Below are 27,134 nucleotides of genomic sequence, written 5' to 3'. Positions count from 1 at the left end.
GAGATGTGGGTTTAAATCAGTTCATGTAGTCTGCACGCTCTCCCTCTGTCTGAGTGACCTTCCTCCCACAGTAAAAAGACTTGTTTGCGTTGAAATGGTGTCTCCAAATTGTCCACTGTGTGGGAGAGTACATTGCACTGCTTTAATGTATAAAACGTCAACGACTGAAGGGAGTTCAGTATAATCGATCTAGCACTTTGTCAGCTTACATAAAGTTTTCTGCTTCCTGTCCTCTCACATAGGAGCACTGCCTCTGCCTGTGGTGAACCCGAGGAGACCAGTGATGCAGTAACACAGAAAATACTTTATGGCAAAACAATGAATTTTCTCTATGTCCCACCTTCTTCTCCTGACTGAGCTTCAACAAAGCCCTGTAAGACACCAGATCTTTATAGATAGACTCTGACCACTCTGCTAGGATTCTCCTCTGTCACATCCACAGTACAAGTTTATTATATTAATATTCAGCAACTCCATAATTCACAGATGAACAGTGACTGCTTAAATCTTGTTGTGCGTCATTGTACACACCAGCTTCCCACTGGCCACCTGTACTCCCCAGGGGCTGACATCTGTAAACAGTTGGGCTTTTCAACTGAAGCTGGAGGATGTGATGTGCCCCCCCACCACACACACACACACACACACACACACACACACACACACAAAAATTATCACCATGGAGATGGGTATCTGTGCTGTAACCTAGATCATGGGGAGGCTGTCAGAAAATGGTCCAGTCAAGGAAACCACACCTAAATGACTCAAGGTGAGGATATTTTTGACAGCTTAGAACAATGAAGAGAAATAGCAGTCATCTGTCAAAAAAAAAAAAAAAAAAAAAGAATAAAAACTGATCTTTTTCCACCTTGCTTGAACCGGTAGCTTCCAGTGACACCCAAAATTTCATGTAATTTTCTAACCATCTTTGTGTGCATGTTCAAGGGAAGGGTTGGTTTTGTTTTTTTTTAACCTTACTAAATGTACATTAAAGAAAACAGTACAAAAGGAGAGATACAGAATGTTCCTGTTTCACAATGTTCCCAGCTCCCTGGTGGCAGCCCCATGCCAACTGATGCCCACGCTGACAGCAAGAAGCAGAGGGGAGGATGGAGTGAGGCCGTGGTCCCATGGGCCAATCCCAGAGCCCACCAGCACTCAGGGCATGCTGGGAACCACCCTGTTTATTAGTCAGTACCAACTGGTCTGCTGGACTAAAAGAATACTGGGGAATAGCTGTCAGGGTTTTTTTTTGCAGAAAACAGAATACAACAGTATACAGGAGCATTAAAGTACAGGAAAACTGACATTGTATTGTTATAGTGTACATGAATAATTTTTGCCTCTGAAATAGCTGTATACCTGTTTTATTTCACTGTCACCTTAAGAACATCAAAAAACATCACTGACGGATTAAATGGCAGTTAATGATTGGTGTAAAGTGTCTGTTATCTGAATATCAGCTTAAAACTAAGGTTTTCGGTGCCCTAGGAAGGCATCAGAACAGTGTGCTGCAGAGCGATAAAGAGAAAGTGCAATTTTCTATTACCTATGCCGCCGTACAAAAAATGAGCGTGCAGATGACCTTATTCCAGCCTTCAATTCACAGGAATGTCTATAACAATCTGAGATCTGATGGGGCTGACTGTCAGCCACCAAGCAGTAGACAAAGATCAGTGCAAATTCCACAATAACATTTTATAAGAACAGGATAAAAACAACAATAAAAACCAAAAGAATACAATAAAATATGTTGTATAAAGCTCAGTACTGGTGTATATTACGAACTCTTGTTTTATTATGAGACACTGCCCTATTGGGCTGCAGCTACTTGGGAAGAGGTTGGGTTGGAATCTGGGACACACTGATGGTAAACGCCAAGGAGGATGATGGTTTGGGATGTCAGCAATTCAGTGCTCCTGCAGACATGTACCCTGAGCTACTCCCTAACCCCTTCTCTATGATCCCTAGAGCATCACGAGCCGTAGAGGAAGGAGAAAATCTCTTCACAGGAAAGGAATTGCTTCAGACAAGCAACCTTCACAGCAATAAGGCCTGAGTGTCTGTATGCACTGCCGTCTCAGAACACTGACATCACCACATCTGGTTTTGAGTTAGTGATGCCAAAGGGAAAAGATGGAGGTCCGTAACAATACACAGAGAAGATACCCCTTTTTTTGTCAGTTAGGTTGAGCTGCTGCCACGTGTGGTCCCAAGAGCTGTAGGCTCCCCGCTGTTATTCTGACCAAGAAGGATCAGGCCCGATCGCGATTGCAGCGGTTGAGGGGCCTCTTTGAAATTGCAAATACAAAGAAGCCGTACCCAAACCACAGTACACAAGAGCAGTGGACACTGGAGGACCCCTGCACCTCCAACAGCTGGCACCGTCAAGCCAGTAGCAGGAGATCCAGCCCACTCTAAAGGTACAATCCGCAAGGTGCACGGAAAGGGAGTGTTGTTAATACAGTTAATACATATTTATATCTTCATTTTGAATGTTTTGGAATAAACCAAAGAGATCATCTTCTGTTATATGGTAGCTATGACCGCACCTTTTCAAACTGCCTTTCTCACACTCCACAGAGTGAAGTTGCTTTGGAGAATAGGGTCTGCTAAAAAAAATAAATGTAAATGTCCCTAGTCCGTGTAACCTTGGATCAAGTTAAGATAATGAGATTTGCAAGTAGCTTTGCTATTTTAGCAGCTTTTAAGCTTTTAGTATGTGTAGACATATCAACAGTGTCTAATAATACTTTTGTGGTTTTAAAAATTAGCTCTTGCTCTTCTTTTGTCATTCCCCCATTTGAAAGCTCTGTACAAAATTCTAAATGCTACTCTTTTTTTTTTTAAGAATCTTCTCAGCAGAACAGAAAAGCACGGCAGATTCAGGTCTGATGGGGGAAAATTGCAACTCATCCAAAAAACTGTGGAAAATGGAATCTTAAATGAAACGCAGGTGTCACGAAGAGGTCGGCCTTCTGTTGCAACGCACACTGCGGATCTGAAAGCCCTCCGAGGGAAAAAGTGAGAGAGAGGAACAAACTAAAATGGGAAAAGAGAAAGGCTCTACGTTTTTTAAAGTATAATCACCCATGTTGTCGGACCCATCTAATAACACAGAACGCCACTCACAAAGTCCGCAGTGAGACAAAAGGTAGGAAACACTGAAAATGGGGCAGCATAAATTTTGAATGAGCTGTGTCAAGAATTAAGCTGCCAGTCATTTGCAGTGGCCAAACTGGCAGGTGATGGTCACACCAAAGCAGATGGCAAGATATGGCGATGGCATTGCAAGATATGGCGATGGCATTGCAGCCTTCAAAAAAACAAGGTGTCCCAAAGGCAGGTGAGAATGTACAGAATGGTTACTGACCGACACTGCAGACCATCGTTATTCCATCTGGGCAATTTGAAAGGTACTAGAGCTGAAACCAGCAGCCTTCAAAGTTGGGTCCTAATCTACTGCAGTATCTGCTGTCTTTGCAAATGAGAATGTGAACAGATGAGTGGAACAAGTGGTCTATATTGAATCACAAGGGATCCCAGTTTGTTTTTCGTGGCTTTGCGACATGAAGTATAAAACAGCTGCTGACTATTCCACTCAAATTTGCATAGGGATCTTTCATACACACAAAATGCAGGATGGACAACTCCCTTGATATTTCAGTAGTTATCCAAACTCTATGTGTCAATGTAAAATGACCTGGTGGGTTGAGAGATGGAGGATTTTTTTTTTCTGGACAATTTTGCATTCCCAATATCTCACCTTCACACTCCAGCTCAGTTACTGGCAGTAATACACCTTTTGCTGGTCTGCCAACTGCAGCTGCAACTTCTTTTTGGACATGCTCTCTTGTTGTTGCTCTAACCTGTTTGGGGATTGGTTTTTGCCTCCTAGAAATGCCCAAAAAAAACATTGTTTATTGTTCATTGAAACCACATGCTCCATTGAGGCTTACATTATAACATGTAGTTCTGAAATGTGTTGTACTAGTTTCTACTGCAGAACGTGGAATGATAAAATATGCATTGTTGATTTATTTAGGGCGGCACGGTGGCACAGCGAGTAGCGCTGCCGTCCCACAGCTCCTGGGTGGTGCGAAAGGATGTGGGTTCGATCTTTCCTCAGGCTGTGTGGAGTTTGCAGGCTCTCCCTGTGTCTGCGGGGGTTTCCTCCAGGTGCTCTGGTTTCCTCCCGCGGTCTGAAGACATGCTGTTGAGGTTCCCCCATAGTGTGTGAGTGACAGAGAGAGTGTGTTCCACTGATGTATGGATGAGTGACCCAGTGTAAGTAGTGTATCTAGTAGTGTAAGTCACCACGGTGAATAAGGTGTGTGGCCTGATAACACTACATAGAGTTCACCGGCATTTACATGTACATTTATTTAATTTACATTAGTTCTTCTGTTGTACCTTCCCAAGTAACTTGAAATATATTTTGGTTATTTTTTGTATTTCAGTACATATGTTTTCTTTAAAACTCAAAGTATAATTTATATGGCCCTTAATGCCTAAACAGCTTTAGTTTGCACTTTATATTTTTGCCACTTAAACAATAAAAATGTGATTTCTGTAAAATTAAACAAAGTAACGGTCAATTTTAACCAACTTGCCATGATATTTCTCTTTTATGTATTTTGTATTGATTTTTAGTGCAGTATTTCTGGTATCCAATGTCTGAAATAATCATCAGGATAATTTGTACAGTACCCAATTATTAAAGTAATCAATAGTTGCAGCCTTACATTAAACACCGCAGTGAACCCCTCCCCTTCTGTTTTTCCACCTGTTTTCATGAAGACTCAAAAGTCAGCCATGTTTCTGGCTCCTGTTTTACTCCTCTCGCTCTGTGCCTTTCCACCTCTCCCTCTTTCTTATGTTTCACACTGGCCTATGCTAAAGCCAGCAGAGATTTGTTCATTTCCAACCCCTCTTCTCCGGCCCAGAAGAGCTCACACTCCAACAATTGAACAAAACCACTGGTGTGAACCTTGCCTCTGGCTCACGACTTATTTCAAAGCTGCCCATCTCAGAGAAATATGTGGTCCGTTGGAAACTTATTTGTACTGCTGAGAAACAAGGTGGCACAATCAATGGTTACCAAACCCAAAACTTTACTGATCAGAGCTAAGAAAAGTAGGAGCTCTGCAAATATGGCCAATGTCTGCCCGTGCAGCAGAATGTGCAATTACTGACAAGGAAATATTAATCTTTATCACCTCGCAAAGGAGAAGGCAAATCACCATTGTTTGTTTTCAGAATACATGCTGTTTTTCTGGAACAAAACACATCCATAATTCCTCTGTGACAAGATGCCAAATGCAACCACTCCACCGGCAGCAGGAACTAGAAGGATGCTGAGATGATAGACAAATGCCACCACAGAGGGACACAACGCTGTCTTCTCTTCAGGCCTCTCCTGCTTCATCAATGACCACGCACAGACAATAACCTCTTTCTTTCATTTTGAATACTAGTCTGACCTGATAAATCGATAAGTCTGACAGCAAGGCTATGTTACAACGAGCTCTTGAGCTACATTATTCCTAAGAAAGTGAATGTACTTATTTAAGCTACTTACAACAGCCTAAATAACTATTTTCTATTCTGACTATAAATGGTAGCAATACACACAGGATATAAACTAATTCCTTGGTCACTGAAAGCAAAACAATCTCAAACTACACCATCCCTGTGTATTTAGTTTTAAAAAATAGTCTGTAAAGTTCAAAATTTTGTTTGCATCTGAAACGTGACACGGATATGGACGGTTCTCATGAACTCAGGCTGCTGTGTCAGGAACCAGCTTGCGATCCATCTAAAGACCCACCAAGAACAGAGCTCTTCCATTCAGTCGTAAATGCTTCCCGTCTCTGTGTTTGCCTGCACACCTCTGGCAAAGCCCCCTAATCCACTGAGGCATCACAGCAATACCCTAAAGGACAGAGGGGGGCAAGAGCATTAAATTATTTAACCTGCTCTTCATTTATGCCACAGGCAGGGCTCACTTAAAATCTTAAGTGCTTTTAAGCAGAAAAGGCACACAGAATGAGAAAAGGTTTGAGTGAACTGAGAAAATATGGCCTTGTTTTGCCCAAACGAACCCTAACAGCCTTTCCCCCACAGGAAAGGTAAGAACTCTTTTTTCACTAAGCTTGACCTCACCCACCCTGTGGATGGATTTAGTTCATGTGTGGCAGTAGGAACACATACCTTTAGTTTTATTTTCTGTACAGGACACATCCAGAGTCCAGCCTCCTAGGACAAATAGCTCAGAAGCATGTCGGGAGGGGGGGGTCTGCGAGTTTATGACTACACGACTCCTACCCTATATGGACACCAAGTGGGGTAAGTGGTTAAGAACCTTTCAAAACCAGGCAGTGACTTAACTGAGAAAATTGTTCAAAATGTCACTTAAGAATATTTACTGAAGCATACCAGTGGCACAATGACACACGTTTTGGTGTTAAATTATGACAGTTAAGAATGAGCAATAACGCAGTATGCGTAATAAGAAAAATGTTTAAAAGAACAGCATGGATAATGGCAGATGAAATAAGTCATTCCTCAAAGTCATAACAGCGGCACACGCTACTTAATCTAGATGGTTCATTTTCAGCTTAACCCTTCGAAACAATTACATTTTGTACAGTGTTAATTCCACCTTGAAGGGAGAGCGCTCCAGACTCATTACTGCGTTTCACCAATGTTGCAGATTTTATCATGAACATACTCATGTCACTGAGATTAAGAGCAAAAACATCCATAATTAAGCGAGATAAGGAACGGCAGAAGAGCCCTGCACGGTTCGGCTGGAATCCAGAAGGTTGCTTTTGTACTGAACTTTACGTGCAACCACCACTTACCCCTGGCCGAGTCTTTAAGAACGTAATTTGAAATGCGGAAGGTGCTGGGGAAGTGTTGAAGCCCTGTGCAACGCTGAAAAACAAACAATTCCAGATAAAGTACATGGACAAATGTGTACAGCTGCGACACACTGACACATTTATAACCGCACTGTTCTCAATGTTCTGACATTAATACCTGACATGCATTTTCCAATGAGACTAAAACCAGCAAGGCTTGAAAATGCAAGGCGAAGTGAAGGGTGTGGAGTTCTGACTTCAGCAATTGCACTGTTTTCCAACATACCAGACACAAAGGCATCTTAAAACGCAGAGTCCAGCATGTCCCTTACTGTGACCGAGAGGGAGAGAAAAAAAAAAAAAAGAAAGAAAAAAAAAAATCTACTTTCTTCTTGTACAGGGGTTTACATATTTGTTTGCACAGACAGGAGAAAATATTAAAGTGTTTTTTTCACTACAGGATTGGTCTACATTTACATATCAATCCAAAGTTGATCTTAGAAGAGAAACATTTGTGCTGAGGAAATTCATCTCTACACTGCATACTAAAACCCAGGGCTATGCTGATACTACCTTGATTTTGAGCAGTCTTACATGTTCTCGGAAAGCTGTCACTGCTGTTTTCAGTCTCTGCCATTTTTTTTTTTTTGCATCATTCCCACCACCTGGCCTGATTAACAGTATCAAAAAAAAAAACTGACAATGGAACTAAACCCTTACTCCAGCACACCGGTTGCTCGGAGTGTGATATATATCAACGTGCAATTTCAAGTGACGTGCAAGAAAGACGATCAAACACATTCTATCATTTTGGGGCGTACAGGTATAAACTGGGGTCCCCGATGCCCTCGCTAACCCTCTATGACGACAATACAAAAACCATTATAAAAATGATAATTTCCAATGATGGTGTGGTGTGAGCAGATGAGGGTTAACTCGAAGTAGAGCAGCACAAAAGGCACACTGCTAGACAACTGACGTCAGAGTCGCATGAAAACAGTCTGTGCTGACGTAGCCTCTTGCCTAATAGGGGCATTAGTCACAACATTTGGCTGTTGCTCTTCAAACTCAAGCCCAAGGCCCAATTCCAAGACATGTCATTTGGCAATGACATATCGCAGACCATACAATTTCCCCTCTTAATCATCATAAATGATTGATGGTTGGTTAAGGAAAGGCTGACATCAACCAGGCAAGTGAGTACCCAGCAATGAAAGTGTTGTGTTAAGTAACTACGTCATCATTGTCTCAGTTCATGACTGTAGACACATTCTGACTTTGTCCTACAATTGGGTTGCTTACCTTGTGTCTGACAATGGGGCCCCTCCTAAAATTTAAACCTAGTATCTTCCTGTTATCCAGTGCAGCACGTCACCACCCTTGCCTCCAACACAGCCCCAGAATCCTGGTACTCCCAGTACATTTACATTTATTCATTTAGCTGACGCTTTTCTCCAAAGCAACTTATAAAGTTAAGATACTCACAATTATTTACCCATTTATACAGCTGGGTAATTTTTACTAGAGCAATTTTTAAGGTAAGTAGCTTGCTCAAGGGTATTACAGTTGGAGGTGGTATTCAAACCTACAACCTTTCTGTCCAAAGGCAGCAGCTCTAACCACTACACTACCAGCTACCATTTCCCCAGCCTCCATAGCCTGCACCTTCTCTCCCAGTCAAACAAAGCACTCCCTGGAAAGCTGTAGCCATGGCGGCACCAAAACCCACTAGGTTTGAGCTTTACTCTTCTTTCAATGGACACTCCCTGGTTATTTGCAGGCTGCTGCTAGCAATTATGACTCCAGCCCTTCTTCTGTAATTGGTCATCTGCACTGTCCTCATGAACTGAGAAGGCTCTAGCAAATGTAAGCCTATAATTATACAACCAGCATATATTAGTTGTTTGACAGCACACCCAGGCACACCAGGATCCAGTGTTATTTGTAGTTATGGTCACTGAATCCTCCTTAGGGCGTAACAAACAGCCATCTGATTTGTTCGTCTGTATGTAGCACTTGGTCTCAAAAACACATTGTTGTCTTGGTGTCAAGAGAAATCCATTTATCATTATATATGTTACGTCCAGTATGACAGACCCTTCAGCCAGTCCTTCTGTATTCAGGAATAAAATTTGATCTGGCATAATTCAGAAGTGTATGTCAGTATGGAAAAGCTCAACATGCTAGCTATAAAACTTTTGAAATTAGGGTAAATTTAAAGTGATAATTGATCTCATTCTGAGATTGAGATACATGAATTTTTTTTTCTTTTAAAAGAGTTTCAGCGGTATTGTTCATTTGATCTTTATGACCCTCTTTGTACAAGACGCTGAGCAATTTCTTTTTCATAGCTTCTCTGAAAATATGGCTCGAAAACTTATTTTAAAAAAATTAAATGGGGAAAAAAAAAATCAGATAAAACATTTAAGTAAAATAAAGATGAATCTGTAACTGTGTGCTACGGCACCTCCTTTACACAGTTAATGGCTACAATCAAGCAGAAAAACATGACTACAGGAAAGAGATGCGAAGACAAACGCAATCCCCCAGGGGAAAGGGTTTGCTGTTCCCTCCCCAATGGAAATCCCTTTTCTCCCAATCCATCCAGGCTAGTCGGATAACGGAAATCACATCCAAAGCTACGGAACGAAGTCGGTAGCTTTTGCCCAGGGATGGTTCCCATGGAAACAGCTGCATTGCTTGCGGGCAAAAGGTGTCAGGCAGCCAGGCCGCCACTGCAACGAGCACCAGCCCCGAGTGCGCACAGAGGACTGTGACGATTTCAGCAGCGGAGGATACACACTAAAAAGGCCGTTGGTGCTGGCAGGAGTTACGACAGTGAGCAGGTTTCCCATTTCACGACATCGTTTATGCCTAAAGCGATATGCACGTTGTCCATTTCAAACTGTTTATCTGCACGAAAAAGCGTCAGACTGCAGAGGTGGTGTATTGTCAACATGTAGACTGTGGGAAGAATACACTTTAAAACTGCCACTAGTAGGTGTGTCCGCCTTTGGTGGGGATGGAGGGCTGGAGAAGTCGTCTGACTGCACAAGATACGGGAAAAACAGACGTAATCTGTAAACGCTTAATCACCTGATCAATTTGGTAAAATGATTTCACTTTAAAAATAACTCTTGTCACGCTAAAAACTAATCTGCTACCCCATCACCACAAAACCCAATACAATATCCCCTTTTCTCATAAATCACAAGCTCCTTCAAATCCACCGAATGAAAGAAGCATCAGCATAATGCAGAACGATTTATGTACTTCTGTCGCCAAACTGAAGGAGGAGAACAATCAATAACTAGCCAACAACAGAGATGATCACAACAGCAAGATAAAACCAACCAGTCTTTTCCTGCTGGATCGCTTGAGATCAGAGTGCTGAAACAGCAGGATAGAAGTGTATGTACACACACACACACACACCTGGGTAACAGTGCTCTGCAAGTTTGTCTCCTCTGTGAGAAATAAGCAAACTTTGCGCCGAGATGCTGAGGGCATAGGGCTCTGTCGAAAGTATGCCATTTTCCAGTCCACTTCTCACCTTCGCTGCCCCCCCGCTACAAATCCATGAAAGTGCCCGCTGGCCAACGAACCCCTACGCAGAGAACTAATTACACACACCGCTTCAGGTAGGGAGGGCAGGTCATTAGTTTCACACTACCAGCCACCTCGGCTTACTGTGGACAAGGTGAAGACTGCGTGTTAAACCTGCTGTTCGCTGCTGTTTTACCTTCTCAAAAAGAAACCTTGTATACTACTTTCAGCCAATTATATGGCTAGATATTTTCCTGAACCCTTCTGTTACGCTTTATTAATCGTTTACCAAACAAGAAAGCAAGAATTCTTCAATACAGTGATACCCCGAGATACGGCTATTCGAGTTAATAGAATTCAACTTTACGTCGTTTTTCATTTAATATCCCTACTTTGGCTTACAAGGCACCTTTCGCATTTACGAGGACCATACTTTGATTTCCCGCTCTTCTGGACAATCGAGCAGCACGATTGACATTTATTCATTTGGCAGATGATTTTCTTAAAAGCAAAGTACAAAGTTTATTATGTACCCACCACCTGCAAAATTATTTAACGTGTCAGGGGAACAGTGTCAAAAATGATAACAGCATACACCAAACATGGACGATATGCACTGGCAAAGAGGAACAGTGGTGAAAGGTCGGGAGACACTGTTTCTGTTTTCATCTCAGGTTCAAAATATAGTGTTAACCGTTAACAGCAATCATAGAATTAAAACTGAAAATATGAACTTGAAAATCATACAATGAACCTGTTTTTCAACTTCTCTGCAACACAATAGGTCTGAAGAAGCATGTGGCCTGTTGCAAATACTTTGGAAGGTAATACATGAAATACAAGTAACTGTCCCATTTTTGAATCGGTAATTGAATATAAAGTGAGGGACAGACATTCTTTTTGTTCACGTTGCCTCTTTCCCCTTGGTTTCCCGTACCGCAGTAAAGAGTACTGATTATTCACGTTGTCCAAGGCACCCAGCCTTCCGTCAGCAATGCTCTCCCTAGACACCAGTTGATGTTTAATTCGCATCAAGCCTTCTACATGAGCATGAATGGATGTGTGACTTAGTACAGTTACAATAATGGATTTTCATCTTGTGCGTGAAAGCCCTCCGTAAGACCCCAAAGTCCACCGTTCAGACTTATTTCTGAACGCATCATCAGTGGTTCTACTCCAACAGCCCCCTCACGCAACCCAATGTTCTATCTGTCACTAGTGTCCCCTCTCCACCCAATCCAAAGGTTATTATTCATTTCTATTTAGGTGATACCTTAGTCCAAGGTTACCTGCAATGCTAGATACGCTAAACTATAGGTGGCCCTCGGTTCACAATGAGGTCTTGTTCCGACCAACTGGTATGTCAATTTTTTCATAAATGAAAAATTCCCTTATAAAGATATATAAAAAATTGACATGCATTAATGCTACATTGCATAATAGTGATTTGCTGTTTCTATAATTTTACACATGCATATTAGTTATAAAACAATATACAGTTCAGTATTTTCACGCTGCACTATTATGTTCACTTTCATTTCTAAACCCGTTTTCTGTTTATTATTTTTGTTTTCAGCGCTACCAGAACACTCACTTTTCACTTGCCAAGCATTTTCACTAAAAAGTAAGTTGAAAACAGTCATTACTTGATGCCGAAACACTGACTGAGACCCAAACAATAACAAATATTGGTGCCTTGTGAGAGCGTGGCCAGCCAGTGTTATTGTACAGCAGATGGAGCTGTGCAATAATAATGTCTTTAGACATTACAAGCAAACATCAGGGCTCAAAAAAATATTAGAAAAGTTAATGCGACGGCCGTCATAAATTGCATTTGCTTAGCGGCTCTGAAAATGTGTGTGTGTGTGTATCTTGAGGACTACCTGTACATATAATTATCCACCCATTCACGCAACACACTAAGGGCAATGTAGAGTCACCAGTTCACCTAAAACACGTTTTGTAGTGTGGGGAGGGGGGGACCAAAGTAAGCATGTAAGAAAGCGTGCAAACTGCTGAGCTGGATTTAAACCCACATGTGCACTACATGCCGTGCCACCACTCTACGCAATGTCCTCTCTGTCCTCAATGTGTTCACTGTACTCCAAGCCCACACCGTCAGCAGTGTCTTCCCTATGTCCCCTGTCCTGAATGCCCTCTCATTAATGTGTCAACTGTGTTCACCAGCATCAGTTTCCTCCATATCCTCACTGTGCCTAATGTCTTCAGTGTCCTCAATGTATTCAGTGTCCTCTGTGTCCTCAATACCCAAAATCAGCCAACTAACTGTCAATTCACACAGATTGCCTAACGGAGAAACTAGGTCCTGTTGGTACAGGAGGTACAGAGAGGTGAGGAACCGCTCACTTTGGCTGCTGGGCATGAGAGAGTTCTCTGAGGGAAACCATCTCAAATATCCCATTTAGCCGACACCTTTGTCCAAAGCACCTCTACTATGGACATACCTATTTATAGCATGGGGTATTCTTACTGGAGAAGATCATATTACTACAGCAAGAATGAGATTCACACCAAGAATTGTCAGTTGGCAAGGAAACAGCCCCTTAACCTTGCACTGCCTCCTGCTCAATCACCTCTTCAATCTACACACAAGTGATCGTGAAATGAACATTTCTAACAAAGCATGCACGTCATCAAGATAATCCAGAGCCCTCTAAGATCTGCAGTTACATAGTTACTAATGCATGGTTTAACCAAATGATAGAAACAGTCAAAATAACAGCAAGGGCAAATTTCTGCATGTTTCAGTTAACACGATATTGCATTGTGCTGTGGGCGAGAGCTGCTCCTCGATTCACAGAAATTCACGAGACTCTCAGCGCACTGTCAAACCCTGACGTCAAAGCATCTTTGTACACACAGCACATCACGTATGGACGGCTTGTGCCGTCACATCCGACTCTGTCGGAACGATACCTCAAGGCTTCATATTTTTTGTTTCTACCAGACATCATTTGATGGTTACTGATGATGCCAGGCTAAGGACTAGATTTGGTCATCACTCAGATATTTGTGCTGCACTCCTGCCAACAGCTCAGCGATGCACCCAAGGTGCCACACGCACGCTGTTACCATGGGCAGCATTGTGTGACCGCAGAGAACTGGTGAAACAACACAGCGAGCGGTTAAGCACAAACACCCGAAGATGGCCTTCGAAAGCAAGCCCAGAGGGACGCTGTCCGGCACAGAAAAGATGTCATAAGACATAGGGACAGCGCCGAAGCCGGAAGCAGCTTTCGGCAAAGCAGGGATGCCGGACCTCCGTATGACAGGCAGCATGATCCAGAGCCGATGCGTAGCCCGTCTTTCTTTAAATACCTCCTGAAAGCGAAAACGTGGTACCGATACGACGTGGGGTGTCAGCAAATCTCGACTTGTTGTTCACGGCTGAAACAACACAGCAGAAAACAGCCATAGCAAGTTGCAGGGACCAGTGAAAAACACCTCACTGACACAGACAGCAGTTCTCCAGGCGGATAAGCAGCGACACGGGCCAGTCACCAGCAGAGCAGCACATACAGCACTGAGAATAAGAGAAATGCAGAGGTTTTCAATGAACACAGGAGGAGAAACAGTCACAGTGCAGTGATTTATTTATTACTGTTATTCCCGCTGATCGGATCCTCACCAGGTTGAGCACCGTCTCCACGATGTCTCTGTTGCTCACCTCCCCCACCCTGATGAGCCCGATGAGGACGGCGAATTTCATCCTGATATTCCTCATGGGGAGAGAGGGGTCGATGAGGCCGGACGGCAGCACCACGGAGCCCGAACCCGAACCCGAACCCAAACCCGAGCCGGACACCGCCGCCACCTCGCCGGGATCCCGCTCCGAGCCCGAGCCCGAGCCCGCCACGGAAAGGGACCTCCCGGACATGTCCACTGACTGGAAGCCGGCAGCCCGCTCACCTCACGGCCGGCCGCGCGAACATGAAGGAGGGGGCAGGAACTGGCAGAATTCTCCACTAAATGCCGGCAAATTCACGCTCCTGTCTAAACTCAGAGCGTCCGGTCCAGGCTGAGCGCAGCGAACTGCGTGCGAAAGGTACAGTCACGTCAGTCAGTGTGTTTGTAACGGCTTGTCGGAGGAGGTGAGGAGGTGTGCAGTTGTTGAGCCGGCAGCGGGTGTGAGGCGCTGCGCTCTGCTGTCTGCTCTGTCGGCTCTGTCTCTGCTCCGCGCTCCGCTCCGCTCTAATGTCGTTCTGTCGCCGTCTCCGCCATATTTCCGCCCCCTGCCTGCGGCACGAGCCCGCACGCCTGCGTACTGACCGCGGACGTTACTTGGAGGCGGGGGGGGGGGGGAGGTGTAGGCGACGACGGCGGTGGCTGTCCCGTTAGACGGAACGGCGCAGGTGAGCAGGTGGAACGTGGCGCGGGGCATTGTGGGAGCGGTGTGCGCGCGCGACGCGCTGCAGTCCGAGTCAAAATAACGGTCACTCTCGTGGGCAATGTGGTGTTTGGCAGCAAGCAGACAAAGGAGACCCGACATCCCAGATTTCAGTCAGAAAACATACCCTGAGCCAAACAGAACAAGTCCGTTTCTTTCTGTGAATGCGCTTCCAACGTCCTTTTCCGGACATTCTGCTTTTCTCTAAGAGATTTAATTATAATAACTGCGTTCACGTCACCTGCCTCATCATGAACTGAAACTGCCATCGCACCGCCTCAGAAACACCTCATTTCTAGGCGTTCATACACATGAAATCCGTTCACTGCATATAAAATCAGCTAATGAACCACGCTTTACCTCACTTGTACATCCGACGACAGATTTCATTGGCACCCGACCTCTCCACGGACATAATCTATGTACTCAATCTTATGAAATACGTTACATTAATCCCTTATGAAATTAAAATGTCCCGGGAGGATGAATTCTGCAAGGGAACAGACAGATTTAGTAGGGAAATATGTGACTTTTACAATATGTTGCCGCTGGAAACAAGAGCAGAGCCAGTATTTCATGGTAAACGTTGTTAAATGCGGAGAAGCATCAGGTATTGAGAAATGACCGTGAGCAGGAAAGTGACCAGGGCCAAAATGACAGCATGAAGCGTTTTGGCCACTTGAACATCTGTGACAGCTTTATACTTAGAGCTCCTCACCCCTTCGGTGGGATTCAGCATGGATTACTTTAGGTTTACTGTTCATTCCTACGTAAAAGGAAACAAAAGTTTCCTCTCTGAACATGTAGAGGCCAAAGCTACATCTCACTGTCATCTGTGTTCCAGAGACACAGCTGTTCCTGTAACCTCTTCATAATTCCTTCTTTACATTTACATGCATTCATTTAGCAGACGCTTTTCTCCAAAGCGACGTACATCTCAGAAATCGCAATAAAATGTACGTTACATTAGGAGGAAGAGACACTTAGATGCAGACGTGTGATTCTTAAGTACAGTTAATTTGTTTCCACCATATGAACCGATGTTCACCACACGAGTAGCTGCATAAAATTCAGAATATCGACGAATCCTGATCACCTTCCTAGTAATATTTTTTTTTTTGCGATACATATAAACATTCATGTTACATTACAGGAGTAGCTCTGTAAAGGGTTATCCGGACATGATCTTAAAGTTATAGCGTATGAACATTTACACTTTACATGAGCTTAAGAGATGATGTGCAAAGTGAGTCTGGAAGAGGTGAGTTTTCAGACCCTTTTTAAATGTGGACAGAGATTCAGCAGTTCTGAGTGAGAGGGGGAGGTTGTTCCACCACAACGGAGCCAGACCCGACAACCTTCAAGCTTTTGCTGACCTAACCGTACCCTGTCCTTCTGTGTGTAATGTGGTCTGGAGTGCCTCAACTTGTCTATTTCCATGAACTTTGGAAAGCCCAATTTGGCAGAATATTATGGACACCCTTTCCCCCATTCAGTGTCATTTATGTTCATGTCAATTGTTCATTTAGCATGTGCTTTTCTCCAGAATGATGGTCAGCTTCGGGTAAACAAAAGTGCATTTTACCCACAAAAATGTTATAGATGCAGACACATGATTCTCTGAGCAGCCAGTTTGTCTAATGACTGTGACAAATAACGTAGCGCAAATTCATGGAACAGACAGGCGATCAAGGAGAAATGGGTCTGAAAGTGATTTCTTTTGAAATCCTTCTTCAGTGTTAAGAGGGATTTAGCAAATCGGAAAGAGAGAGGGAGCTCTTCTCACCACAACCAAGCCAAAACCTAGAACCTTTGGGCTTTTAATGGTGGACCTCTTGTGCCTGGGACCACTAAACAGTCTGAGGAGGATTAGCATTGTAATTTGGTTGGGGCAAAGTGAGCCATCAGGTCCTAATTCAATCAGGTATCAGAGAGCATATCCATCAACGGCCTTGCAGGCTGTAACCAGAGTTTTGAACTCGATACAGGCAACTACAGGAAGTCAGTGGAGAGAGGCAAGGGGCGGTGATGGGTTACTTTGGCTGGTCAAACACAACTGTTGCAAGTGGAGAGGTTTGAAGGCAGAGACCAGAACACCAGAACAGGAGGGCAACGCAACAGTCTTGTAGTCCACACAGGATATCATTATGACCTGGACCTGGAGCTTCGCAGAGTGAGTTGTGAGATAAGGGTGGATTTAGTGAATGTTACACAAGATGTATGTACAGAAATGAGTTATGGCCTCAGTGTGCTGGGAACAACAGAAACCTGAGACAATTGTTGATACCAGGTTCTTGACCACTGAAGCAGACGAAATGAACAACCTTTCCAGTTTCTAGACAGTTCTGACAGGTGAACAGACCTGCTGCTTTTGAAGGATCTCAGTTGTGGTTAGGATGAGTTTTAGATGGTGGTAGGTCTTCCCAACAGAGATGTCCAAGAGGCAAACTGCAATACAAGAGGATACATCTGTTGCTGCAGAGGGAAAAGAGAGGAAATGGACACCTCTGGAACTTGCTTTGGGTAAAAGAGTCCACTGAAAACCGAAATAACTCAAATAATAATAATTTTGAAGTTGTATTATGATAGACATACCTCCTTCATTTTCATGCTAGACATTTTCAGTCAATACCCTTCAATAAAAAAGCCAGAAATACCTTTGTATTTCCAAAAGTTTTCTCTTCTTGTGTTCTTTCTTGTGGAAACTTCTTGAGAAGTTTTCTCTTCTTGTGTTTCTGTTTTTGTGTCAAATGTGTGGTGTTTTTGAAAAAGAAAAAGTGGTGGTGGGGACACGAGTCTTGCCTGAACGTCGGAGGGACACAAACCCCTTCCCTTGTCATGCCTAGTTGCGAAACCTAAAATGTACTATGATTTATTGCTTTTGTTTTTACCAAACACCAAGCCAAACTCTGTGTAGTGTCAGGTTGTACATAGAGAGTCCGAGGGCTCTGGGTCTATTCGTCAGCTCAAGCTCCACCTCAGTGCTGCATGTTGATCTGTGGCTGGGGTGGTCTCAAGACCCTGTGCAGTGTGTTCAAACTGAAGGCAAGTGTTCAGTCTTTAATGATTTGTCATTTGCATACTATTCTGCCATGGAGATGAAATTAACTGAGATCCCAACCTATTTCACCAAGTGAGTAAATTATTCTGTATTCTGTGCACCAGCAGCCTTTAACCAGTGTTTATCAACAGATGAAGACTTGTCTTTCCATATATGCTGAGTAGAAGATAATAAGACTACTGTTCTTCATTACTGTCTTATTTGAACTCTTCGTTTTCTGTTGAGATGTCAATCATCTTGCAAATTGAAAGCCAGTTTCCTGTGCCATCTATTTCTTTATAAGGCTCTTTTATAGGCAGGTAATGACTGCAATATGATTGAACCCCCAATATCAAAGCTGTTAATGCACATCACTTGCATTGTGGTGCATTAACTTGCATGTCCCCTGGATGAGACTTGGTAATGTACCGAATAATGGTGTTGCGATGATTTGCATAGACTAAATATGCATATTTTAATGATGATCAGTCAGTGATCAGAAACAATTGAAAGTTTAGTCATATCAATAACTTATAATTACTTTCATTAGTCACCTGTACAATAATCAAGGCACAATTTCATTGAATTGCATCTTTTTTCCATTTAATAACTGGTTACACCACAGTAGTGCTGTAAACTTGTTTTCCCCCTATTTTTACATCTTATTCCAACCCTGTATAACCTAACAACATGTGTGACAGTAAGCAGAGACCATCTGGGTTTCACTAAGCCCTCTTCCTATAGTAAGTACTGTGCAGTCTTCAAGTTACCTCCTGTTACTCACATGATTCTTTAACATCTCTATTCATAATGATAGGGATCTGTCCTTTTTTTGACACTTTATTTGCAAAATTATGAACTTATCTAAGTAGCTAGTGCTGCCGCCTCACAGCATCTGGGCTGTTTGGGCATGGGTTCGAATTTGGCTTAGTCTGTGTGTAGTTTGCATGTTCTCCCCATGTCTGAGTGGGGAGTCCAATGCCATGCCGTTCATGTGAGTTGGTGACTCCAGATTGCCCACAGTGTGTGAATCGGTGAGTGATTGTGTGTGCATGAGTGGCTACTCTGGCATGGACGGGCATCCCATCTGGGGTACACCCCCCTCAGCCTTGCGCCCGATGATCCCGGGATGTATGTTAAATATCTAGAAGATAATTTTCATCACAATAAACACAGAGGTACAGTAAAACTCATCAAGCGGCAATAAGTACCCTTCACTATGTTTGTGGCCTAGAAAGATGTTTATGACTTTTTAATTGATCTTTTCTCTCAGTTGGGTTAGTCATGTGCATCCTGCTGCATTGCCCTGGGAATTAAGTCTTGTAGCTGGATATAGTGTATAAATATTACTTAGTGCTCCTGGCCTCCTGTATTGATGTCAGATGTTATTGATGTGTACATATAAAGGTTCGGTCTGGTTAGCACTACAAATACAGTTATTTTCTGTCACGGAGTGCAGTGAGGGTTCCATTTCTAAAGGGTTTTGTGGTGAAGCTGCTCATAGCATCGTATGGCATCAACAAATGTCAACAAAATTTGCCCAGTATTCCTCCTGAATGTGCGTGAGTGACAGAGAGCGTGTGTTCCACTGATGTATGGATGAGTGACCCATTGTAAGTTGTGTATCTAACAGTGTAAATCACCGCGGTGAATAAGGTGTGTGGGCTGGTAACACTACATAGAGTTCATTGGAAGTCGCTTTGGAGAAAAGTGTCTGCTGAATAAATAAATGTAAATGTATGTAAATGAATATTATATCTGAACTAAATTTTAAAAAAATCACTTCTCTAAAACGTCCATAAGAAATTAATGTAAGAGGTTAGATACAAGGTCTTCCTTTTATCTCTCCTTCTGGGGTCTTCACCACCCTCAAAAATCTCTCTTCTTCATACATTTGCATTCATCCCTTTATTTGATGCTTTCCTCATAAGTGATGTACAATCTTTGTTCACTAGTACTTAGCCGAACCTTTTGTCCAAGGAAACTTCCAGTGCTGGATACACCACAGTGAACTCTCTGCAGTCAGTCACTCATGCAGTGAGCAGAGCAATGTCTCACACACACACACGCTAGTTTAGAGTTACCAATTCACCTGAAACACATGTCTCTGGACTGCGGAAGGAAATCCATTCAAACATCCACACGGACTAAACCAGATTTGAACCTTTGTCCAAATACACCACGAGGCTCCAGTGCTACCCGCTGTGCCACCACATGAAAACACTCCAGGGCAATTGAGTGATCTTAGCCTTATTCATATTGCAGAATACTTTGTAAAAAGCAACAGCCACGGGAAAGAAAAGATGAAAAGAAGGGTTTTATTATTACGTTTGTGACAGGAGAAACTGTTTAATATAAGACTCTTTTTGAGTATCGGCTTTTCCCTCCCTTTTAACTTGTCATGTGCCACACATGTGGTTGGAACTATGAACCTGACAGCAAGAAAAGTTGAATATTCAGTAGACTTGCCTTTTCAGAGCGAGAAAAAGAACCTCCACACCTTCGTTCCCCCGTAATCATGGCGGAGACATTGAAAAGAGGGGTCTCAATGAATTAAAGGCTTCTAAAGGAATAAAGGATATCTGTGTGGGGGTTTGACCTCTGCCTGCTCTCTGGTGAGTCTGGGGTTCGAGTCCCACTTGGGGTACCTTGTGATGGACTGGCGTCCCGTCCTGGGTGTGTCCCCTCCCCCTCCAGCCTTACACCCTGTGTTGCCGGGTTAGGCTCCGGCTCCCCGCGACCCCGTATGGGATGAGTGGTTCAGACGATGTGTATGTAATATAATACGAACTGCCCCCACCCCTATAAAAGGTGACTGCCTACATCACAGGTATCGTTTGGAAAGAAATGAGGGCACAACAAAGATCTCCACAAAGTGTGTTCAGCCTCCATGAGCAAACAATTGTTAATATTGTGAGGGAGCGTTCTGGGGTGTCTCCTTTAGATACACAATCTTCGATCACACAGTCATAAACTAAGGGGAACTGAGTCACATTTTCACCATTTATTTCAGCTGTAAATGTGACCATGGGGTATGGAGGTCACAGCAGCCCTCCGATGTGTGACCCACTCCTGTAACATCCTGATGCTGTCCAGACATCCGAACACAAATCTGTGGTAATAGCCTGGTTCGACCGGAACACACTGGCGACAGAGGCACTGGACCCTGACCTTGATCACTCATGATGGAAATCAGAGAGGAGGCTCTGGACCTGAGCAAATACAGTAGATGAGATAGACGGTATCTGAGATAGAGAGCTGTGGAGACCTGAGTTGAAGATTACGTGTGTGTTATGTGCCTGTACAGCTTTTTGGAATCAGATTTCTCCTTTTTTGTACAGCTGGATAATTTCATGAAGCAAGAAAGGTTATGCACCTTGCTCAGTGTACGACGGCAGAGTTCTTAACGGGACTTGATCCAGCAACCTACACGTTAACTAACTGCTTTCTATTTAGTCTGTTAAGGAGTTGGTCTGCAGTTTGATGATTACCATAATACAAATGTTCTCACTAGTCTATCGGTTGTCATTCTGCTTGGCGTGGGCACATGCCCACGGTGTCTGCAAATTAATATATTTATGAAATTATAGTCTTCTCCAGAAGGAGTGACTGACTTACTGCCTCCGTTGACTGTAAGAAAGTTTGACTTTTGTCCCCAATTGACAGAATATTCTGTACTAACAGATCAACAGCTGCACTCATGTAATCACTGGCAGCACTGAAGTAAGAATGTGCAAGCTCTCAAGTTACCTTTAGTAGATGTCCACAGATCTTTCGATGTAGCTTTTGTGTTCTTCGCAATCTCTGGACGAACCGTATGGTACTGTCTCGGGGTGAACTGGCTGGGACGTACCGTCCTCGGTACTTGCACCTTGTGTTAATGTACTCTGTTTTCAAGCGATCTTTCTTGATGTGGAGCGATGATCTTCATATCACTTGACAGTGGCTTTACAATCCGACCCAGACTGACGAGCACCAACGGTCCTCACTGCTATCTCTTCATTTTCCTTGACCTGCATGGGATGCGTTACCACCGGCCGAAGTGGCAGTATCTGATTCGGTGTGGAGGTGGAAGCACCCCATGATAATCCCGTGCGCATGCTGTTCTTAATGCTGATTTCGATATTATGGGAGCAATAAATATGTCTTTCTTTTTTCAGAAAGCAACACAATATGGACAGGTTTTTGGTTGAATAAATACTGTAATGACAAAGTGAAAACTTGTTTGCTATGTAAGGTTACCTTTACCTATGTACCTCCTGTTAGGACTTGAGCAATAGGACTCATGGGGTGTAGCTCTTGTTTTCATAATAGGTTAAGCAGGTAGTTTCATTTACACTGCAAGGTAAAGCAGTTCCTCTGAACAAGAGGATAGTAAAATATAAGAAATTGATCAAACACATATTGTCTAACCCGGCAACACAGGGCGTAAGGCTGGAGGGGGAGGGGACACACCCAGGACGGGACGCCAGTCCGTCGCAAGGCACCCCAAACGGGACTCGAACCCCAGACCCACTGGAGAGCAGGACCCGGTCCAACCCACCGTGCCACCACGCCCCCGTATGAAACACATCATCAGAAAAATGTAAAACACATGATATTATGGTAATTGTGGTTTCCGTTATTCCTCTGCGTACAAAGGCAAATAAATTGTTCCAAGAGTAAATAAATGTTGCTACTGTTACACAGACCTGGCTCAGTGGGGTATCCTAGTTGCAATTTTAATCCGTCATACTGAACCTTTCTAAGGTGTTGAAAATGTGATTCCATGTAATTGAATGTAACTCAGAAACCAGTCTTACTGCCTTTTTACTGAAACAACAGGATACATATCATGAAATCGAAGCAACTGCACTGTAACATGAACCCAGTACAAATTAACTGAATGTACCATTAATTAAATGTCCTCTTCCAATAAATCTTATGACCGTGAGGCGTTGTTAGTCTGAGTGAGCAGCGTCATCTAGTGGCCACGAGTGGTACTGCAGAAAACCAGGCAGTGACAGCAGGCATTGGCTACAAACCATCCTTCTTCCTGTTCTTTCACAAACACAGGCATCAGGAGTCACAAGTCCTTATTTTTATGTTGGTTTTGCCTGTGACACTGAGTACTGTTTTATTTCACCTCGTTTTAGTTGTTATATATCTGTTTAACACAAGTGTTTCGGTAGAATCTGGTAGACGAGTGAGGCGTATAAATGGACACTTAGAGGACAGAATACGTCGCTCATTTGGACGTTCTGTGGGGTGCGAGAGATGCCGTCCAGTCAACCTGTTTAGTATTACCAATAAAAAGAGGATGGCATAGACCCACGTGTCAAAATTCGATGTATCACAATCCCACTTTCACGGTCTTTGTAGAGCACCTGCAACTTGACTTTTGCCATTTGTTATCTTGTCCTTAGGGCCTCATACGTACTGTGTGATTAATGTCATTTATTTTGGAGTATTGCTGTGTCACTCATCATAATTGCACCCGTCGGCTTTAATACACGTGGCACGTGGGAGCATAACCGCACCCTCTTCCGGGCTTAACAGGCACACCTAGTTAAATGATGAGGGTCAAGTGTGGATATTGTATTTAAACAGACCATCAGCAGACAGCTGTCTTGTACTAGAGTTGTGTCGGGAAAAAGCTGGGTAAATTCTGCTGCTGCTGAAAGCACCTCTGCTCATTCCCTGAACCCAGCATGACTGGTGTGCGTTGGTGTAATTTCACTTCAAAGAGGTTCTTTTCCTACATTGCCTTTTTTGTGTTTACCCAAGTGACTTTGGACAAAACTGTCATAAGAATAATAATAATAATACTAATAAAATGAGGCACTGTGGCAGTGCTGGTGCTTCACAGCTCCTGTATTATGTGCAGATCTGATCCATGCTTAGTCTTTGTTGAGTTTGCATGTTCTTTCCATGTTTATGCGAGTTTTCTCCAAGTGCTCCAGGTTCCTCACACAGTCCAAAGACGTGTTACAGGTTACCTGGTGACCCTTAGTGCGAATGTATGTGTGTTACGCTTCTCTGCGGTACAAACGGGGGAATGATTGTTTAATGGACAATTGTGACCAATAATTGTTTAAAAGAGTTTAATGTATCTGGCGTTTAATGAGCTTGCCTGTGGTGCGAGACTATGTGTGTTGCTGTCTTGCGATGCTCTGGCATCCTGTCTAGCATGTACTCTGACTAACACAGCGCACCATGCTTCTGTGATAGGCTGCGGACCACCGTGATCCTGCAGAGGACAGAATTTCCACTGGAACAAATAAGACAGCTGGAAAAAAATAAAAAGAGCAAATCAGTGCCAAGCAGTCTACAGTCTGCCTAAATACAAGAAAAAGCATTTACCCTGCACATCGTTTTTAACGTTAAGACCATATAGAGAAGAAGAAAAGATCTGTCAGACTCTAAATATGTCTTCCCTGTGGGCAGGTGAGTGTTGGAGAAGATATTTAAAGACACATTCCAGGAACATCCTGTTGTTATTTTTCCCAGACAGGGCTTCATGGGAATGGCTACAGTGTCTGTGAGACGGGAAATGACCTTAAGGGGCACTGTCATACATAGCACTGGGTTCAGAGGTCACAGCTGGTTGCAATCCCAGGCTGTGGCTGGAACCCTTCTCCTTCCCTGCGAAGAACAATGCCAGTCAGCACACCAGAAGCCTGCATTCTGAATAAACAATAATTAAACAAGCTAACTGTAGGTTGATTAGCCCATATCTCAGCCAAATTGTTGCCAGTTGTGTGTGTGTGTGTGTGTGCTGGGGACAGGGGAATGGGTTGATGCCCTTCCTCTATCGAAAAATGCTGTCAATGATAAGAGGCGGAGCTTGAGCGGCGGAAGAAAGTGGGCGTGGCCAGATACCTTCGTTTCCGTGTGCCACGGCTCCTCCCTTGCATGGCAGTGGACATAACTGGTTGTGTATTAAAGGGAGGTGCAAACGCCTTAGAAGCGTCAGTGTCTAGGGGGCACAGCTCTTCTGTCCTCACCCTTGTAATGTAGTTCATCGAAACACAAAACAGGATATAAGTGAAGCAAACAACGCCTTCAATACATGAAGGTTTTTTTTTTTTTTTTTTAATATTTTCATTGTTTTAGACACATGATTCTCCCCATTCAAACATGGTCAAGTACAACGTGAGCAGGCATGAACTGGTCAAACCTGAGTCATAAAATTTTATCCCCCAAACTTCAGGGTTAAGTCAAATTAAATTACACCCATTCTCAGACAGAAACAGTACCAAAGAAGCGTAGTAAAACCAGCTTACAATACTGTATAAATTTGTACAATTTGATAGGTCACTGTTACGTGGAAGTCAGCATACGGCCATAGGAAACAGTTTGCCAGTTTAGCATGTCATAGTATATACAATTTGTACAGTCCATACTGATAAACACACACACACACACACACACACACACACACACACACACACACACACACACACACACACGCAATTCAGACTTCATCTGCATTTATATATAACTCTTGTGTTTAAAATGAATGAAAGAAACTTGCTTCCCAGAAGCTTTCCACTGTTTAAATGTCCTAGACATTGTAGAGTAAGATACTGACCAGAGCAATGACACTAGCATTATTACCATGGTAACAATAACAACGATATCAGCAAAGGTATAACAATGACGCTAAGGCTAATTTAGGGAACAGCAGCTGGCTGCGTGGCCTTCCCCGTGTCGAGCGAGGTGCAGCACCAGTGAGAGACGGCCTCTCACTTAGTCGATGGCAGGAGGCCAAAGGCGCCTCTTTCTGCTTCCTTGGAACCCAACTATGCCAGGGCCCTGGGTCCTGGTCCCGACCCCCTTCCCCGCACCATGGGCTCAGCCCTGTGCTGTTCTGAAAGACACCCGGATGCTCAGATCTTGGTCTCTGGGCCTTCGGCTGTTAGCGGCCGGAAGGAATTACGGATGCGGGCGGCTTCCGCTGCGCACAGGTGACCGAAGGCCTTGTTGTACCACTCAGGTGTCCGTCCCCTGGGACAAAAGAGAATCTCAGGTGAGCGTGGTACACACACTCATGCACGCACTCACACACTCTCTCACTTGTCCAGTTCTCTTCCACGCCACAGTTAACACGGAGTTTTCCTGTGGACCCAGGATCTACGCGTTATCATGAATCACTGATGTCCGACAAAGACAAGCTGAGTAAACGTACTGAGACTTCTGATCCAGGGTCAGATGCTCACATTTCCACATCCACACATTTGGTCTACACATGACTTTCAGATTTTCCGGAAGGAACATCTGACAATTAACGCTCAGATGTGTGAAACGTTATTATTAGTAAGTGAGTGCTGGTATATTTTCAAAGCATCACATTAAAATGACAGAAAAGAAGCCAAAAAAAAGCCAAAAGAAATGACATTAACCCTCACGTTTTGAGCTTAGCTGGGTTAAATACAGCACGTCTCTACGCACTTCAGCCGAACACAGGTGTGGTGTTCACTTACTTGAGGTCAATTCTACAGATGTGAGTGAGGCGAGACTTTCCGGACCCACACGGCTCGAGCAGGTACTGCGACTCCAGAACCACAGCCCGGACCCCGCCTGTGGGTGGGCTGTCCTCGTGCTCCACAGACACAGACACCAGAGCGCATGCGCCTTTTGGCAGCTCCACACGCCACGCCCTGCATCACACATTGAAAGAAACGTCCATCCCTAAGTGTACTCCTCTTACACTGATTACTCAATGTGTGACCGCCTTGCTAAGCGCATCCCAAACACCCTTTCTCCAGCCTCACCTGAGCACCACAAAGTCACGGCTGGGGTGGGGGGGCATGCGGTTGAGGACATAGTGGTAGACCTCCGTCTGCCTGTCCAGGGTCTCGCACACCTTCCACTGCAGCAGGTCCGGATCCCACAGGTGGCGCTCTCGCAGCACGCGGTTCAACACCACCGAGGGAGGGGCCTCCACCTCCACTGACACCCGCCAACGCCGCAGTGGGTTCCCATCACCCACCTGGGCCAATAACCACAGTTTCCAGTAAGCCCACGGATTCGGGTGAGAAGTACAAGTGTGAAATCAGGGTGTCTTGGAAGTGAATAACTTACATGTACTTTTAAAGTAAGAACTATAGGAATATGATGTGATCGGAAAAACAAGAAAACAAAGACTCTAAAGCTAAAGAAACACATTTTATCGAGTCACACAGAGTTGGTGGGGCCTCTCACGCTGGTAACGTAGTGGTTATAACTGCTGCTTTTGGACCCAAAGGTTGCAGGTTTGAGTCTCACTTCCTGCTGTATGACCCTTGAGCAT

General features: G+C 43.9%; 2 protein-coding genes across 6 annotated transcripts in view; both read right to left on the bottom strand.

The window, feature by feature from the left end:
• Nucleotides 1-14,310, bottom strand: part of LOC108941277 (neurobeachin-like) — a 227,076-nt gene extending 212,766 nt beyond the window's left edge. The window contains exon 1 of the mRNA XM_029255523.1: nucleotides 14,062-14,310. Within this exon, the coding sequence (XP_029111356.1) occupies nucleotides 14,062-14,310 (249 nt within the window). The remainder of the gene's footprint in view (nucleotides 1-14,061) is intronic.
• A 10,432-nt stretch (nucleotides 14,311-24,742) lies between these two features.
• stard13b (StAR related lipid transfer domain containing 13b) overlaps nucleotides 24,743-27,134 on the bottom strand; it is an 85,503-nt gene continuing 83,111 nt past the window's right edge. For 4 of the 5 annotated variants that reach the window (XM_029255331.1, XM_029255330.1, XM_018764534.2 and 1 more), the window contains 3 exons: nucleotides 26,617-26,834; nucleotides 26,326-26,502; nucleotides 24,933-25,849 (listed from right to left, as the gene is read on the bottom strand). In XM_029255331.1, coding sequence (XP_029111164.1) covers nucleotides 25,732-25,849; nucleotides 26,326-26,502; nucleotides 26,617-26,834 — 513 coding nt within the window. In that variant the 3' untranslated portion in view covers nucleotides 24,933-25,731. Of the gene's footprint in view, nucleotides 25,850-26,325; nucleotides 26,503-26,616; nucleotides 26,835-27,134 lie in introns of all 5 variants that reach the window. The other variant, XM_018764518.2, reaches the window with a different exon arrangement.

The sequence above is a fragment of the Scleropages formosus genome, chromosome 10, assembly GCF_900964775.1.
Source record: "Scleropages formosus chromosome 10, fSclFor1.1, whole genome shotgun sequence".
Classification (NCBI taxonomy): domain Eukaryota; kingdom Metazoa; phylum Chordata; class Actinopteri; order Osteoglossiformes; family Osteoglossidae; genus Scleropages; species Scleropages formosus.
The sequence above is the reverse complement of the archived record's forward strand: the minus strand, read 5'-3'. Positions and strand labels throughout refer to the sequence as shown.